An 18,239-nucleotide genomic window follows, 5' to 3' on the forward strand; every position below is an offset into this window, starting at 1 on the left:
AAATGCACATGTTAGACATATGATAGAGTCAACAGTCATCAGACGTCAGCATCTAAGTGAGATTTATTCGGTATGGCTTCATGGACAGATGTTTACATAGAATGCACCGTAATATTGTGGGTGGGATTTCAAGTTCCTTGAATCCAGCAGGAATCCATTTCTTTGGACTTGTCAGTAGGCTGCATCAACTCACTCCACATCTTCAGATACTGAAAAGGTCTTTCACTGTTTTTCCCCCTGCAAATACAACCCATTTTCTTGAACTGTGCGTAGTACTTTCTAGTGGAACTGTCAGACGATGTATCTTTCTTATAACGCGTACGAAAATGTTGCATAATTGTAATAGACCTCGTCGTGTAATATTCAAGAACACAAGAAGCCTTTTCAGAAACAATATCAGTCATATTGAGACGGCAGAATCTGAAAATACGAGGTATCGAAACAAATTACAAACAAAAGTCTGTTCAGCTACACTTACATGTGTTTCCGTTAACTGTATCAATCACCCAGAACTAATGCAACAATGAGAAACCCCTACAATCATTTACACACGTATTTTGAACAGGAACACAGTGTTATAATCAGGGAATAATGGAAATACTTTAGAAGGAATTTCCGAAAACAACATCGTATCTTTAATTAATGCTTCAGTAGAATTCCTGTTTTCAGGTATCCCAAACCTTCTTGACAGAATCAAAAAATATAGGCGTTCTCAAGGCTTCCCATAGAAAATGAAGTGTCGCCTTTTGATACGTCATTGTTTCCTTTGTAAAATAAAATAAAAGGGTCTTCCTGTCTCATTTGTTTGACCTTTGGGACAGTCTGAGAGGTTTGAAGCATTTAACAAATATTGCTATTAAAAATAAGCCAAGAAGTCTATTTATGAAACAACAGGTTTACCAACTTCTGAGTATCTGTTTTCTCTCAGAATATATCAAGATGATCTTGAATGATCCTGCATCTTTATAAAGTAGTAATTCTAAGAATATTGATAGTTATGGGAGGGGAAGGGGGAGAGAAAAATAAAATGGAGGAGGAACAGAGACAGTGCTTCGATGTTTTGAAGTAGCGTTTTAAGGAGGAATAAATTGAGCTTAGTACTATTTTTCGTGTGTTGATACCTCGCTTTTATAATCGACGTTGTCTCTAGTGAATGAAGGTTGCGTAGTTCACCGACCCTTTTAGAGGGCTTTATTCAGAAATGTTCATTTAGCATGGTTGCCTATGCACAGTTATTAACAAACTAGTGTTTCGAGTGTGTCGTATACTATTCAATTAGGTTTCGTGTTGCAAATTTTTAAAGTTGCCCAGGAGTGTAAACAAAGTACAACTTTTGTGTGATCTTTGACACCTGCTGTTTCTTAACGAATAACTTAGGTAGTACTACTTTCCGCTTAGTTTACAATTTATTTGCTAATATCTTATGTGTAGCTGAATGAATACAAGAGATTTAGTTTTTTTGACTGCTGTGAATGACTGCTTATTCACATATATAGGTATTTTCATGTTGTATGTCTAAATTATTTTTTAATTTGAAGTCGGCAATGTAGTAATTTAGTAATAAAATTCAGAAATACAAATTGTATGGAAACATGGTGTAAATTACCTTAAGAATTCTCCGTTAGCACTAATCTAACCGATTTCTGAAGTGATTACTGAATAAACAAAACCTAAAAACTAAACTGCTTGACTCGACGACCCGTTAACAAGTATAAGGCCTACAAGTTGGAGCACGTTCAACTGGGTGATGGGTGGTCAACGTACCGACTCCCAGACACCATTGTTTCTGGCTTATTTAACAGAAGTCTGGTATCTCTTAATTTAGCTAACTCTCCAATTGCCTGGCAATGGAAAGAGTATGTTTCTTTGACCCGGCAGTTATTAGCCTTTTTCGTTATGATTTTCTGACTGTCCTAATCCAACGCGTTTTCTTGACTGTATTACAGATTCAGTACTTTATATTATATTTCGATTCTTTGTCCACGATTACATTAAAACTTTAATTTATTTATTTATTTTTTGGTCAAACTTTCAATCAATATTTTGAAAATTCAACATCCTTTCTTTAAATAGTAAGGATGTGTTCTATCAGTGTAGTTTTTTTTTTTATTTATTTTTTTTTTTTTTAAATCATAGACCGTATAATTGCAAAGGACTTATAGAGTTCATGTTTGAACTATTGCCCAGTCATTAGTATTCATATCTGGGCTATTACTCCGTGTTGAACATAGAAATTTCCCTTTAAGTAATTTCCTTACTCATAGTTTTTAGTCGACGACGAGGTGCGGCATCTTCCATAAACATTTCATCACAGATGGAAACTACAGGACTGTTATAAAGTCCTTGTTATAAAACAAATGCTTGTAACTTAAAAAAATAAATAAATAAATAATGGTATTGCAGTGAAATACATTTTAAATTGTGCGATGTTCTGTAAATTTTTGGTTGGCAACACTATTACAGTAATGAGGTTGGCAGTACTGGTGGCAACAAAGGTTATGAAAATGGCGACGGTACAAGAGAAAGCACAATGTGTGTGTTGGTATGCAAAACTAAAATCAGGTGTGTTGGTGCAGCGAAACTTAAGACGAGTGTACCTCCTGATGTCAGAAGTATAAAAAGTTGGCACAGCAAGTTTCTGGCTACCGAGAGTGGTGATATGCAAAGAAGTGGTCGGTCGCCAGTTAGCCCAAACACTGTGCAAAGGGTTGCCGACAGCCAGGAGAGAAGTCCAAGAAAATCGATTCTGCGCCGGTCGCTGGAGTTGGGAATTCCTCAGTCAACAACGCGCAAGAAATTGCGTAAACATTTGAAAGTCAAACCGTACAAGATGAAATTTGTGCATGAACTGACAGAAGATCAAGACATGAGACTGGAGTTTGAACTGATGCTGAAATGATTGGATGATGTGAGGAAACTTCTGCAGTTACTCATGTTCTCAGATGAGGCAATTTTCCATGTTTCAGGAAGGGTAAACAAGCACAACTTTCTTGTTTGGGGAACCCAAAACTCTCATGAATATGAAACGCACGAAAGAGACAGCCCGGAAAGTGAATGTGTGGTGTGCCGTATCAATGGACCACCTCATAAACCCGTGTTTCTTCGACGAAAGCACTGTGACAGGGAAGACATATCTTCAAATGCTTACAAATTTCCTGATGTCCGAATTGGTTAGGCCGGGAATCAAGGATTGCATCCACTACGAACAAGACGAAGCCCCCCTCATCCCCATATTTTGCACAAGTCATGAGGGACTACCTTGACCGTGAGCTACCTGGCAGGTGGATTGAGCGCAGAGCCCCCCCCCCCCCCCCGCTTGGCCTCCTATGATTTTTTTTGGTTATGGGGTCACGTTAAGACACAGATGTGTGCGGAAAAACCAAATGACTTGCAGGACCTGAAAGCTAAGATTAGTGAAATGATCCCTGACATTTCTGACGACGCCAGACGGAATAGCATTCACGGATTTCATCAGAGGTTGCAGGAATGTATGGATGTCAACAGAGCCAAGCTGGAGGTGTGGTGATGATGGCGGCGGTGTATCTAGGAATAATGATACAAAATGTAAGTTTCAATAAAGAACTTAACATTTATTTCACTGCAATATCTTTATTTTTTTATTAATTTTTTTTTAAAGTTATAAGAAATTGTTTTATAGCAAGGACTTTATAACAGTTCTGTATTTATTCATTGTTGAGACAATCTCTAATGAGGTCGTTATATTTTATACTGTTCATGTTTCTTTTTACAACATGGACTTTGCCTGGTCTACACTCCAGTGGAACTTCACTTCAGTAGGATATTTTATGTGCATTCTTTTTTCAAAGCTTCTTCCGAACTTTATATAAGATTACAATACTTTTCTCTCTCTGCATATATAATAGTTCTATCAATAAACACTATCTAAGGAATTTACGTCATATTTGTTCTATATATTTAAAAAATAAAACAAAAACAAATGATTATTTGAAATATTCATTTCCATTATTAAATTTCTTCCTATTTTTCTTTCTGTCTAATTTAAATTTTGTATACGAGGGTTGAAGAGTAAGTTATGGCAACTGAGTCGATAATCGAAGGATGTATTAAATATGTTATATACAGCTGAAAGAGTATCCACAATGGATATTTTGTTGGTAGGAATCATAAAAGAAAACTCAAGCGGCCCTTGACATACATATGAATTAATGTGCATGTTGCAAAAACTTGTCTGCTCATGAGAAACCCTCAAAATAATCTCCCGCATTGTCTGCAGCGCGCTGCCATCGATGTGGAAGACGTCGAATATCATCGGCAGCACCATATTAAGTCCATAGAATATAATCGCGAGTGTTAACTCAGTATTTCATTTTGTATATTTCTCTTTTGTTTTACGTATTTATAACTGACAATGATCTCTTACATTTCAGGTTTCATAGAGAGTATACTGATGGAACAATTCCAGATTGGACTGTGTCGTCGTTTAGAGTAACGAAATTTGGTGTTATTCGAAGATGAAATTTTCCTTTGAGATCAATTATTGTAGACTTTTATAATAATGTTGTTGTGTATATGACCTTGTTTTTGAGTTTTTATATAAAATATAAATTATTATTTTTTTAATTGCTTTGTGTTTTAATTCCTAATAACAATTAAGCTCAACAATGAGTTACATTAGTCATGAAATTAGAGATGCAAGGACCTGGAGTGGAGTGGAGGACTTTTATTCTTTGTTTTCCACGTGTTCACTATTAGAGTGGTTCTAATCAAAATAATCTTCTCTCATTGGCAGTTAGTATTTGTCGGCCACAACAACCGAAATGCAACTTGGAAGGAATGCCTCCACAGAAAATAGATCCATTTTTACAATCTACAAGTGATCACAAAGTCCCGTTATTCCATATCGCGTATCCACATATTCATAGATGGTCGCATTGTATTAATGTTGGATCATGACAGAGGACAACTTTGAAGTAGTTATGACCATTCTTTACTATTTATTCCAGAGTGTCTGTGTGTACACACGGTTTAATTCGTTTACAAACGAAGGTTTAAGTGGCTTTAACTGCAAACCCTTTGTCATATGTTTTTCAAAAGGAGAATGGAGCACCCAATTCTTATGATCCTTACGAATGGACTTTTCTGGCGAAAGTTCGATAGACGCTGCAGCCTCTACACACGTTTCCAGTCGTGTTGTTAGTCGTCCTGGCCGGGGTTTGTCTTTTATGCAACCTGTTGCAAAGAGCTTTTTCTCCCAGCGTAAAATTGTTGGTTTTGGAGAGGAAGATTTCTGAAACCTTATAGTGAAATCATGCTGAGTATCTCTCATTAAGTTTCCTGTATGAGGTCGTTCGTGAGTTCATGTACACTTTACGATTTTGTTCTTCCATAGTGTAAATGGACTCATTAGCCATGATTTAGATACACATCAACAACTGTAACAATAAGAAACAGCAATTCATTAACATCTAGGTAATACCTAGGGAGTAACGGGATTTCGTGATCACTCTGTATATAATAAACGATTAAATATGCTTTTCATTTATTTCTAAATACGAGGATACAAAAATGAAAATGGGGAAAAGTATCACCTTCATACATCATTAGGAAGAGGTAAATTACAGGAAATTTCATTTCATTCCATTTTCAAAAGGAGAATAATAAGTTATCACGAGTATGTTCATTTAAAAAATGCATCCGAGTTATCACAATTTTCGAGTTCTGTTCTCATACTCAAGTTCCTTTCCCGATGGATACGCGCTACTGGTTACTTTCTTGGACAGAACTGTGAGATGTAAAGCTAAATAAAGGGAAAGAAAATCATACAACATATATTGATGTAAAGAAAATGAATTTCTAAGCTTATGTTCAAACTAAATCCTATTAAAAATTCAGGTTTATTGTATAACGTTAGTGATATACAGATAATGAGGAGTTCTTTCAGTTTATTTTGTTGTACAGTCCTGTTCACAAGTACATCCCCTCTCTCTTATAAAATGTCTCCGTTAATAATTCCACAAAGAATTGACCTATCATAGTGCTGTATTCTTGTATCATATTCAGGGGTTCCGCCAAGATTTGGAAAGTGTAACTTATTTTGGATCACTGATAGGGGTATACTCACGAAACATTACAGTTTCTCTTTTTAACAGTTTCCCTGGTTCGACTCCCGGCCAAGTTAAGTTTGTGGTGAACAACATCGTGTCCGTGGGTTTTCTCGGGGTACTCCCGTTTCCTCCCACATCATCATTATATCATTCACCTGCCTAAATCATCCGTCTCCCTTAGCCTACCGGGAATAATCGTGGGACGTTAAACTGAAAGATTTCAATTCATTTCATTCTCTTCTAACAGTTTCAATGTGGTGATAACGCCAAGAAAATAGCCGGGAACAAATAGACAATCAATCAGAATCCCTGTGTATGCTGCACTAGGGAGATATTTATGCCTGAAATATTAAGTTTGAGGTGTTTGTATTAATGTTGCTAATATAGCAACTAGTAAAGCAGTTGGGTGTTAAAAACAAAAACTTAAACTCATTCTTGTGTCTAATGTATGTAACGTGGTTACTATGAGCGGCACTCTTCATCAGCTTTTCTTTCATGTCAAAGATTAATGCCAGCAATATATAGCACTGTAACTGACTAACAATGCTAAGCTAACCTCTCGAAAATTCATTGTTCACCGAAATCTAAGACTGAACCACACACTTACCGTGTTTGACGGCCTATAAGACGTACTTTTTTCTTCGAAAAATTGCCTCCAAAATTCAGGTGCATATTCTACTCGAAATTAATATAAAATTGTCCAGTGTTTGATTTAAAATTCCCGCCAGTCTTAAAAATGGCCATATATTCGATGACGCGGGAAACCTATCTCTATCTGGCAACATTGGATTCAACTGGCAGCAGCAATGCACCGATGCAACGAACATGAGTTGCGGGGAAAATTGTAAAAATGTTACTTTGTTTTTTTTTTTGTTTTTTTTTTAATGTTTACAAAATAATTAAACACAAACAATTTGCTGAGATAGTGTCTGATGAAGCCAAAGTATTAGTTGGCGAAACTGTAACACGTATGTAGTTTTTTTTATGTGAATATATTGTTTTGCTTAGCAAATAGTTTATTTGTGTTTAAGTATATACAAAGCAAAGCTTCTACTTATGGAAAATATTACAAAATAAGCTGCGTCTTATATTCGGTAAAATACCGTGCCATTCACTTTCGGTTGACCATACAGTAAACAAATAGCAGTGCCACGTGTTCACCACATGAAGAAGTTTAATTTGTTTAGCGTGATATTTTCTCAATTAATATTAAAACCGGATGTGGTAGTAGATTTCTAAGTCTTCCGGTTTTAGTAGAGAGATTAGCAGAATTGGGTAGAATGGTTTTTACGCACAATATTTGAAAATAAGGAACTGTGTAGAAGAAATAACGAAGAGCAACGCCTTCGGTGTTCCCTGTCAATTCTGATCTAATTGATTTGCGCAAATTAATGAAGGTGAAATTGAGAAAGATGGATCGAACAGAAAACTGGAAGATAGGGTTAGGAGATTGAAGAGGTGAGAAGAAGGGCTTGGTGAACTTGAATTTGAAATGGAGAGACTGTCTTCATAACGACGATGAAGGGTTCAGGAGTTGCCTCTAGAAAGGGAATCGGTAACTGAAGAGGGAAGGGAGCAAATGGAGGGAGATATAGGTATTCTGTGTCCAACTTGAAGACCCAAATAAGATGACTGAAACTCTAGAAAGTTTAGTTATGGTCTTCCAAGAGCAGAAGGAGAATCTTAGAAGCATGATTAGAGAATTGGGAAAATTAGGGGGATGGCAGTAAGGACATAGGAGGGGCGTTCCATATTGATTTACACTTTCCTTTTTTCTTCTTACAGGGTCCACCATTGAGCTCGTCATTACAGTTGGAAGGAAGTAGTACTTAGGTCTGCCTTCTGGTGGAAGAACAATACAGAGAAGATAATCCCTGAAAACTACAGCACGTTTCACCAACGCTGTAAGTACCTGAGTGGACAACATGGAAGGTGATCAGCAAAGACAGCGTGGATGTGGAAAGAGGATGTACAGACTGCGGAAATTCACAGGCGATTGGTGGCAGCGTGTGGAGAGTGCGCACCATCACGCAAAACAGTATATAACTGGGTAGACGGCTGGAAAAGTGGCCGCATATCAACGGAAAAGGGAACCAGTTCGGGAAGGAAAGTGGTTGTGATAACACCAGTGCACATTTCAAGAGTAGAGCGGCTTATGCAGGACAACAGGTGCATGATGTTCACGGAGCTGGAGGCAGCCACAGGACTTGCCAGAATCATTCTGCGTCGCACAGTGCACGAACACCTTAAGATGGGTAAGGTGTCTGCAAGTTGGGTTCCCAAATCCCTAAATGCAGCACAAAGACAACAGCGCAAGGACGTGAGCAACGATCTTCTGCAATGCTACAGCCAGGATCCAGAAGCTTTATGTCTAAACTCGGTACTGGCGACGAGACTTGGCTGCACTACCATGAGCCAGAGACCAAAGCCCAATAATGCAGTGGAAGCATAAAGGCAGCCCCACGCCAAAGAAGTTCCGTGCACAGCCCTTCGTAGGCAAACGCATGGCCACAGTCTTTTGGGACAAGGATGGAATCATCCTCATTGACTGGCCGGAACCCGGGACTACCATTAACAGCAAGTCATCCGTGACAACGCTTCGGAGTTTGCGTCGTGTATTTCAGAGGAAACGAGCAAGAAAATGGGCGAAAGTTGTGCTTCTGCAACACGACAATGCTCGTTCTTACACGAGTCGGGCAACTATGTCATTAATGAGCTGGGGTTCCAGGTGTTGACATACCCACCTTATTCTCCTGACTTGGCCCCTTCTGACTACCACCTATTCGGAGCATTGAAGAAACCGCTGCGTGGACATCATTTCGCCGACTCCCAGGAATCGCAACACGCTGTCCGGACGTGGGTGCGACATACTCCGAAAAAGTGGTTCGCAGAGGGCATAGAGAAGTTGCCACATCGGTGGCGTAAGTGTGTAGTTCTTAATGGAGACTATGTTGACAAAGTGAATGTATCTGCCGAAGCATAAAGATTCTTGTATAAGTGTAAAAATAAACAAGTAAATAAATTGTAAACCAATATGGAACGTCCCTCGTAGTTTGAAGGTTGAGCGAACTGTTTCAGATGAATGACACTCGGAGCGTAGTAGGTGAAAGTAATAGTTTAGAGGAAGGATAAATTGTTGAAGGAAATAATGAGACGGAAGTTACGCAAAGATTAATGGGAGATAGGAGAATGAACCCAGATTTAGATTCATTGGTAGATGTAAGGATTAGAGAGAGAGAAAGAGCTTAACTTAGACGAAATTAGGCAATAAATAAGTAGTCTCGAAAATAGGGAGATTATTGTGAGCAAGTCAACATTATTATTATTAATGCTTCCTGTCGTAGAAAGAAAGACAAAATTGAAAGTATAAAGACGGAAAATGGAGCTCAAGAATACACATGCAAAGATCTTTATACCAAAGATCCTCGCCAGCTAGTGGAACGCTTAATCGAGGGTAGATTAGGCGAATTTAAGAACTATGAAATCCTGGCTAGTAATTGCGCTAAGTTTTATGAGGAATTGTGATCGGTAAGAGGAGAATATTTCATCGAATATTATTCATCCGATTACTGAAGAAGAGGTTACGAGAATAATTTGTACGGCGTCACTGAAGAACAAATTACGGATGGGCATGTTAGGTGAGAAGTTTGGAATTTTAACAAAATTTTTCACTCCTGTCAGCGATGATTCCTGAATGTTGACGCGATAATAGAACAGTTCCCCACCCCTAAAACGAAAACAGGTTTGAGTCAGGTAGAGAATTGGAGACCTATAACGATATGATCTCTGTTTATGAGGGTCTTCACTGGAATCGGAAGCGATAGGTCTAGTGAAGTAGAGAAACTTTCACGGTCAGAAAAAGGGCTTCAGAGAGTGAGGGTATGGCGTCTGTCTTATTCTCCACGAATGTATAAGAAGGGTCAAGTACAGTGGTGGGACTTTTTGCGTTCTAGATGTGCGCAAAGCGTTAGACACAGTTCCACACAAGAGCTCCTTTGTGGCTAAGCGGTTAGCGTACGTGTCTTTGGCATGGGAGACCCGGGTTCGATTCCGGAAGCTCGTGTGGTTCGGATTTTACGTTAATCAGTAGGTAGAGCCTCGCTGCTGAAAGGGACGTTAAACTCAAAATCAACTCAACAGTTCCACACAAAGCCATTAGTAGGGCTTTATTAAAATGAGGTGTGAAGGTCAATATAAGAAGGTTAATTTTTAGCTTTTATATTGATAATCGAACGACTATTGATGACTACCACGTGGAGCTTAAAGAAACTTTTTATGCATTGCAATTTTTGCCGTAGTGTTGCGCTACAAAAGCTGCAGCTTGTTCAAATTCAATGAAAGTCCATTGTTTTCTTTATGCTTGTTGCTGCTGCAGATTTGAAGGCGCGTTTTCAAATCGTGCAGCAGTCTTGTAAAACTCGTACACCGCCAAAATCGCATAAACACTATCTAACTACATAAGAACAAATTGATGCGTTTATAAAAGAGCGACTCATCGTTGCCACCTGCTATACTGTTGCCAACTTGGGTTTGTTTGGCTCAGGAAACAATGGGTTCCGTATGCGCCGAACAGGTTATAAACAGATAAAGAAGTGTACATATTCTCTTATATACAGGGTGTCCATAAAGTCCTTTGCCACTCCTATAACTCGAAAACGGTGACACATGTTAAAACGAGAAAACACGTATTTCATTATTTCAAAAGCATCACATATTGAGGGAAACAAAGTTGCGCCAGGGTCCCAGACGGGGTCCAACTCCAAATTTTCAAATGGCAAGGAGGGTCAAGTAGTATATTGTTTAAAAGCTATTTTCAAAAGGAAGACGACGAAATAAGTTCCGATGCTCTATAGTAAATCTGTACAAAATGGCGGCAGGTCAAAATGTTAATACAGTTTGCACTGAAAAGTCTTTGGCCACCTCTAGAAATCTGAAATGGTTCAACAGATATCAAAACTGAAAAACACGTATGCCATAATTTCAAAAGTACCACGTATAGAGGGAAATAAAGTTGCCCCAGGGTACCTCGGAGGGTCCCTGACAGAGTCTAACTCAAACTTTTCAAATGGCAAGAGGAGGTCAAGTAGTATATCGTTTGAAAGCTATTGTTAAAAGAAGGAAGATGGAACAGGTCTTATGTTTCAAGACCAACCCTGCGTGAAATGGCGGGGGCATTAAAATGTTAACACGGCCTTCATCGGAAAGTCCATGTCACTTCCAATGATCCGAAACGGTAAAACATAAGATGTCAAAACGCTAAAAGGAGTGGTGTGTGTTTGTTCAAAATTCATGGGGGAAATTTTTAGTTTCGTACTAACCAAAAACTAGTAAGTACGAAGAAAGTACAATTTAGTGGGATTATAGACTATCTGAACAGGGTCGTCCATACTTAGGAAGGTGGGGGATACAATGACACACTTTGTGCTATATTTTTTATATAGATTATTATGTATGTATAGATAGATATATAGATGTGTAATTATACGCAATTATATATATCATTATTATGCATTTTTTAAATCAGACTACTCCATTGTTGTTAGTCTATTTAATTTTTGGTAGTTCTATTAACATTTATTCATGCTACCATAATGGATTTAGCATGTGTAGATTTTTATAGCTTTTGTATAATTTATGTATATTTAATTAGATCCACCATTTACTTATATTTGCTAAAATTGAAAAGAACTTCAGTTATATGAATACCTTTTTCCGCTTTTACTAGCAATTTTGCAACACTGAGCAGTTCAGCTGAAGACGGATGCTTCGTCGTTATATATGTTATCCTCTGTAACGGTCTCTTCCTTGTTTTGAAGAGGGTGCTTCCGCTCCGAGTTTCAGTGAGAGGCAGGGGAAATCACTCGGTAAAAAGATGCAGGAACTCGGTAAAATTCACTTCTAAGGGAATTTTAGGTTGGAATATTCAAGCTCCACGCTACGGGATTTGATTTTGGGTGGGGAACTATTTCGTACAGTCTCGATTTTGAGCTAGGATCCGGTGTTTGGGACATTTTAATATTAATGTATAATGTCTGGGAAATAGGCTGCAAAAAATTCAACTTTGATTCAGGTGGCATATAATTCGGGGAATGTAATTTCCAAATATATGACCAAGTTTTTTTTTAAATGTATTATATGACATATTTATTTTTGTTTTTAAATAGAAAAAAAAATAAGAGGAATTTAGAAAGCAATCTTTTACTTTTTAAGTATAACCTTCATAAGAGAGGAGGCAGACAATCAGCGATGTGTATTCACTAAGGTCTGGCGGAATTACTGATAAAAATGTAATCATATTGCCTGTAACTTCCAGACAACTGCATTGAAATTAGGGAATTATTGGGGAAAGTAACTTGATCCGAGAGAATTCATTTGTGAACTGACTGCACCAATCGTAAACACGAAATTATAATCAATCTTCTACAAGAAACAACAAAGGCGATGAAGAAAGTTCACTGAATATGCTGTATTATTATTAATTAATTAAAAAAAAATTCACACACTACACATATGAAATAAAATCAGTCTTATTTTTGAGCTATCTTTTAGTTTTCTTTCTTGGCTCTGGACTCGGAGATCTTCGTCGTTTCTGATGTGAATTATAGCTACCGTAAGTATTCTTCTCTTCAGAATTCCGGTTCTTTTGTACGTGCTCGGTTCTGTTCAACGAACCTTCATCTCTTGCTTTAGTTCTGTGTTTTGATTTCTTAGTTGAACTTTTTTCTTCGTCGCTTGAAGATGAGGAGGAGGATCCCTGAAATTAAATTAAGTGTTCAGTTTGAAAAAAAAATCCATATGTACCTTAATTGCACTAAACTGTTACAGAAATCTCTATTGCCTTCATCAGTAGCTCTACAAAACATATATGAAAGGGTTTCTTCATTTCTCATTTCAGTTTCATTTTGCTTTTTTTTTTTTTTTTTTTTTTTGTTTTTTTGTTTTTTCACCCAGTTGAAAACTTGAGGTTTTTACTTAAACTCTTGTTAATGTAAACCCTCCACAAAACAGGTTCTATATTACATATTTAAATTACAAAAGAAGTTCCAGAGTAAAGTGTTTGGGGAAGTAGATCGTTTAACAGAAGAGTTGTTAGAGTACGAAGGATTTAAATTAACAAGAATTCATGTAAAAACATCATTATTTTTCAACTGAGCATACAAAATAAAGTGAAAAATGAATCGCTGAGATGAAGAAAGAAAGAAAAAAAACTTTCATACAAGTTTCCCAGAGCTACCTATGAAGCCTACAGATACTGCTAAAGAAGTTCAGTGCAATTGAAGTACATTTGCACGCAGCAAGTTGCTACATTATTATTATTATTATTATTATTATTATTATTAACTATATACCGTAAATATGCATCAAATCACGGAAAATAAACTGTCTAAACACGAGACATAAAACCAATCGATAAATCTCATGAACCTTAACAAAATGATATGGGTGATATATATTAATGAAAGCAGTGCCGTGCCGTGGAAAATCAGCGCTTGGGGCAAGAGTATACGACGGCGCCCCCATACATATATTCCAAGTAATTTTTCCTTTCTCTCCCGATTTTTTCGCCCCCTTACTTCAGCGCCCGGGGCCGTCGACCTTCTCGTTCCCCCACGGCACGGACCTGAATGAAAGGAGGAAACAACCGAATATTTTACACATGCGAATTCAATAACACACAAAGAGTGATAATATGAATAACTGGGCCGGGAGTCGAACTTGGGGTTATTGAATTCGTACCAACAGAGGATCTGGTGTGTAAAAAATTCGGTTGTTTCCTCTTTCCATTAATATATATTAAATTAGAACCGTCAAAAGGTGTTCTCAATATACAATTAGAATTTATTAATATACATATGAGTAGAAAATAGTTACTTAAAAATCTTTATAAACGATTCAGGAAGAGGCCGAGCTTCTGCTGTTTGTGGTTCTTCCTTTTAGAAATTATTTACGTATTATAGGGTGGCGGGTAAATACTTAATATATGTAGAACACACAAAAAAGTTATGAATACTTAACAAGTTCATAATAATAATAATAATAATAATGACATATTAACATAGTATTGTCTCAATTTTCAAATACTCTTCAGCTCTTTTTAAATTTCTTAAAAGTTTGTAGTTCTCTGATACGAAGGGATAGGGCGTTCCAGGCCTTAATACATTGATACTTGATACTTTTGATACCATAATTTAATCGTGGTCTTGGTTTTTCAAGTCCTTTGTTTGTCTTTGCATGTCTAGTAACTGGCTGCTTTATTTCAACAAATTGGAGTGAGAATATACTTGCATTTTTCTTGAGGATTCTGTACATTACACAATTTATCCTATAAAAATAAAGTTTATCTAATTTTAATACGTTCAGTTCATGGAATAGGGTTCTATATGCGCAAGAAAATGTTCCTTTTTTATTATTCTTATTACCTTCTGAAGAACGAGGAGTTTATATTTAAGCTGGGCACTTAAGTTTCTATATCAGGCTTCGATTCCATATGACAGGCATGCCGAAGATCTCGGGTTCGAGCCCCGATCCAGTCATTCACTTTTTAACTAACTCTTTGTGTGATATGGGTGAGGTTAAAACCTCATGCGTAGTTTTCGAAACAATCAACAAAAGCGAATTTGTAAACCTAAAAATTGGTGCCATAAGAGAACCCACGCTAGCTATTAAGATGAAAATGATACTAAGTTAGACTCACATTAACCTCTTTATACTAACAAAATGGCGGTACGTAATATGATTAATGACATTAACACTTAAACGAAAATTTTCATTAACTCTTAAACTGTAATTTGTGTTTAACTAAAATAATGTCCAGAGTTGATATGTATGTTACTCAATAGATAAGCTTGAGGTTAGACTGAACAAAATTACATGCTTGAAATTAAACTCCTCTGCATACAAACAACTATAAGTAAAAAGCTTAGTACTCAACGCAGATCAAATGTTCATCCAAGAAGTACTTTCGGAAATTACGGTTCCCATCCTTGGCTTAGAAATTCGAAAAAGAAAATTAAAAAAAAGATAAGAAACATTGGTAAAATACCAGGTTAAAAAGGAGTAAAAAATAGAAAGTGAACCACTTCTCGTCAAAGAAAGTTATACAAATGTTTGTTCACTAATCACTGTTCATTCTTCTTGCTCACTGTTTAAGTGTGCTAAAAAGATCACAGTGAGTGGTGAGAAAACATGTGTATAACTTTACTTTAACAAGAAGTGGTTTACTTCATATTTTTTACACCCTTTTTAACCTAACTATTTTAATAATCCATGTTTCTTGTCCATTTTTAAATTTTCCTTTTCGAACTGCTAAACTGAGCCAAGAAGTCTTAAACTAATAATTTACATTGTAATGTCCCAATAATAGAATAAAAGTATTAATACCTCAGAAGTACTATCACTACTTGATGACTTCCTCTTGTGTTTTTTTCGCTTTTTCAATTTTTCCTTTTTCTTTTTGGCTTTCTTTTCTCTCCGTTTTTCTTTCTTCATTTTCTTCAGCTTTTTCTCCTACAACAAATAGCAAATATGAAAAACATGGCTGAACGAACAAAATGAATGTTTAATGGTTGATTTATCAATGGGCAATATCTATCATAAACACTGTCGGAACGAACCCTTATCAATCCTATTGCATTACTTCAACCAAGTCAGAATTTCTTACATAATAAGAAAATAAGGATACATCCTAAATTTTAATTGTGATACAAAATCATGGAATTTATTTAAGCGAAGAAGACAACTGCACTTATGCTTTTAAGTTATTTCATAACAATATTCAATATTCTCAACTAATTTTAACGTTTCTGGTCCTTGAATTATTAGTTAAAATATGCTAAAAAAATTCAGGAAAATATAGTTAGAAATTTCAATTAAATATTATGAGATCATCTAAGTGGTGAATCAATATTTTATACAGGGTGTTTCAAAATAACACTGACAACGTTTGGGAGATGATTCCTGACACCAAGATAAGACAAAAAGTATAGACCCACCTGGGTGCACAAATACTTCCTTTCGGAGTTATAGGCTGCCAAAAACATGAAAAAATGAACTTTAAAGGTCCATAGCTCTAAAACTATGGAACATACCGTAGTCGGTCAAGATTTCACTTAGGAACTAATATGTGCCCTGTCCAAAAATCCAGGTTTCAGAATCATAAGGTACTTACCAATTTTTATAGAGGTAGTTTGGCTACTTGCATATAATTTGAAGTACTCACCATCTACTTCTATAAACATTGTTGCGGAAGTACTGCAGCATTCTGAAACATCAATATTTGGATAGCGCACATATTAGTTCCTAAGTGAAGTCTTGACCCGACTACGGTAGGTCCCATAGTTTTGGAGCTATGGACCTTTGAAGTTATTTTTTTCACGTTTTCGGCAGCCTATAACTCCGAAAGGAAGCATTTGTGCACCCAAGTTTTTGTCTTATCTTGGTATCAAGAATTACCTCCCAAACGTCGGTGTTGTTTTGAAACATCCTGTATAATGAAATTTGCTGAAAAATATGTTTAAAAAACATTTTTAGCTCTCTTCTATGAATTTTGTTTCCTATTTTTTTATTCTATTGTGATTAATCTTTTGTACTTTCTAAAGTTTGGCTTTACATACAATCTATATTAGTGACGATATGCCTTAATGGCACACTTACAGCAATGAAGGTAGAGCTTAAATATTATAATATTTAGTGTCATAAAGACATACGTACTTACTAATTTTCTATTGGTAATTTTATTATTATTATTATTTTAATTATAATTAATTGCTTGACACAGAATTACATTTTATATTTGAGTTTAATAGTCTTTTATTAAACATTTAGGAAATGCAGTGTGTTTAATGTAGTGTAGTGGAGTTGTGTATGCAAGGGACTTTTTTTTTTTTTTGTGTGTTATTTATTTACTAACCTGCGTTTGATGATGTAGGTGACTTCCCTCTTAGGAACTTGGAGACGGCTTGTTTTTATGGACTGATGAATGAGACTAGACGTAAAGTTTATTGGATTTACTATTTATTTAGTGTAACAGAGAATTAGAATGGTTGGTAATTAAGAGTGGTACTTTATATAGGATAGCTTGAGTTTAGAGTTAGCGTTGCGGACTCGGCTGTTTATTTTTGTAAGGTTAAGGTTTTGGTTTGCTAGCTACGGGTGACTATATTAGACTGTGTTGAATGAAACTAGAAAGATAGGAAGTTTACAGTTTATATACCACGAAAGAGGTAATACTGAAACGTAGAAAAGACTACTTGTGTTGTCTCAATTTAAAAATATTGACGTGTGCAGAAAAATGTTAGTTTGAAAAAATATGTTTATTAACATAAGTAACTAAGATGTTTTGACAGTTTCTTACAATTTGTTGCACACACAGTTTACTAATACCGAAATTATACAATAGAAATAAATAACATAATTTACGTATGTAGACATAACGCTATTTTTCTGGCTTGTCTGTAAAATTTAGCAAGCAGATAAAAAAAAAACGAAACTATAAAAATTACTTATGTAATTAAAATAAAGATTTTGATAAAATACTGATTTTTATTTTTACATTTTTTAAGTCTACAATAGGCTGGCAGTTCTCTTGAGTTTTTAACTTTAACATATTAGTTATACTATATTTTCATTCATTGTTCGCGACTTTCTGCCAACGGTCTGCTAGCATGTTCATGCCTCGACAGTACAAATCACCGGATCTCGGCTTGAAGAATTCCTCAAGACACGTTCAGCTCCCCGTCATTGTTGAATGAAATGTCTCGCAAAACTGACAATCTGAAGGCACTGGATCAGTAGAATACGATGGATGCAATTAAATATCTTAACCTAGCTCTTTACTACCAGTTCTGGTGAGATTAGTTGACCTAAGGGTGAAAAGCTACACCGTGTTAGGTTATTTCAGTTGGATACATTACAAAGGCCAAGCCTAGAAGATTATGGGAAGATGGTATAAAACAAGACATTTGTGAAGTAAGTATACCAATCTCAACTGAACTGGCTTGGCACAAGAAGAATCAGGTGTGTTCTTTTGTTTCTTTGACGATGAACCAAGGGTTTCTTAATTCACAGAGTGAGTGAGTTATAACGGTATTAATAACAAAAGTTTGACTATTGGTTTTACACGTGATGTAATATGTTTTAAAAGTTATTTCTTAA

The 18,239-nt window shown here is 36.2% G+C and overlaps 3 protein-coding genes across 6 annotated transcripts in view; 2 read left to right on the forward strand and 1 right to left on the reverse strand.

Moving 5' to 3' along the window:
• The window catches only part of LOC145686732 (m-AAA protease-interacting protein 1, mitochondrial-like), a 42,260-nt gene extending 37,658 nt beyond the window's left edge, over window positions 1-4,602 (forward strand). For all 3 annotated transcript variants that reach the window (XM_081760350.1, XM_081760349.1, XM_081760351.1), the window contains one exon: window positions 4,410-4,602. In XM_081760350.1, coding sequence (XP_081616476.1) covers window positions 4,410-4,497 — 88 coding nt within the window. In that variant the 3' untranslated portion in view covers window positions 4,498-4,602. The remainder of the gene's footprint in view (window positions 1-4,409) is intronic.
• Window positions 4,603-7,392: 2,790 nt separating this feature from the next.
• LOC145686734 (uncharacterized) overlaps window positions 7,393-18,239 on the reverse strand; it is a 274,285-nt gene continuing 263,438 nt past the window's right edge. For both annotated transcript variants that reach the window (XM_081760353.1, XM_081760354.1), the window contains exons 8-9: window positions 15,468-15,593; window positions 7,393-12,840 (exon numbers count right to left, since the gene is read on the reverse strand). In XM_081760353.1, the coding sequence (XP_081616479.1) occupies window positions 12,625-12,840; window positions 15,468-15,593 (342 nt within the window). In that variant the 3' untranslated portion in view covers window positions 7,393-12,624. The remainder of the gene's footprint in view (window positions 12,841-15,467; window positions 15,594-18,239) is intronic.
• Window positions 8,041-8,538, forward strand: LOC145685604 (uncharacterized). The gene has a single exon (XM_081757991.1). The coding sequence runs from the start codon at window positions 8,041-8,043 to the stop codon at window positions 8,536-8,538; it is 498 nt and encodes a 165-aa protein (XP_081614117.1).

Source organism: Thermobia domestica, chromosome 5 (assembly GCF_964235325.1).
Source record: "Thermobia domestica chromosome 5, izTheDome1.hap1.1, whole genome shotgun sequence".
NCBI lineage: Eukaryota > Metazoa > Arthropoda > Insecta > Zygentoma > Lepismatidae > Thermobia > Thermobia domestica.

What these genes read in the sequence shown, in the direction of transcription:
- LOC145685604 (XM_081757991.1), top strand. Translation starts at nt 8,041, where the DNA reads ATGTGGAAAGAGGATGTACAGACTGCGGAAATTCACAGGCGATTGGTG.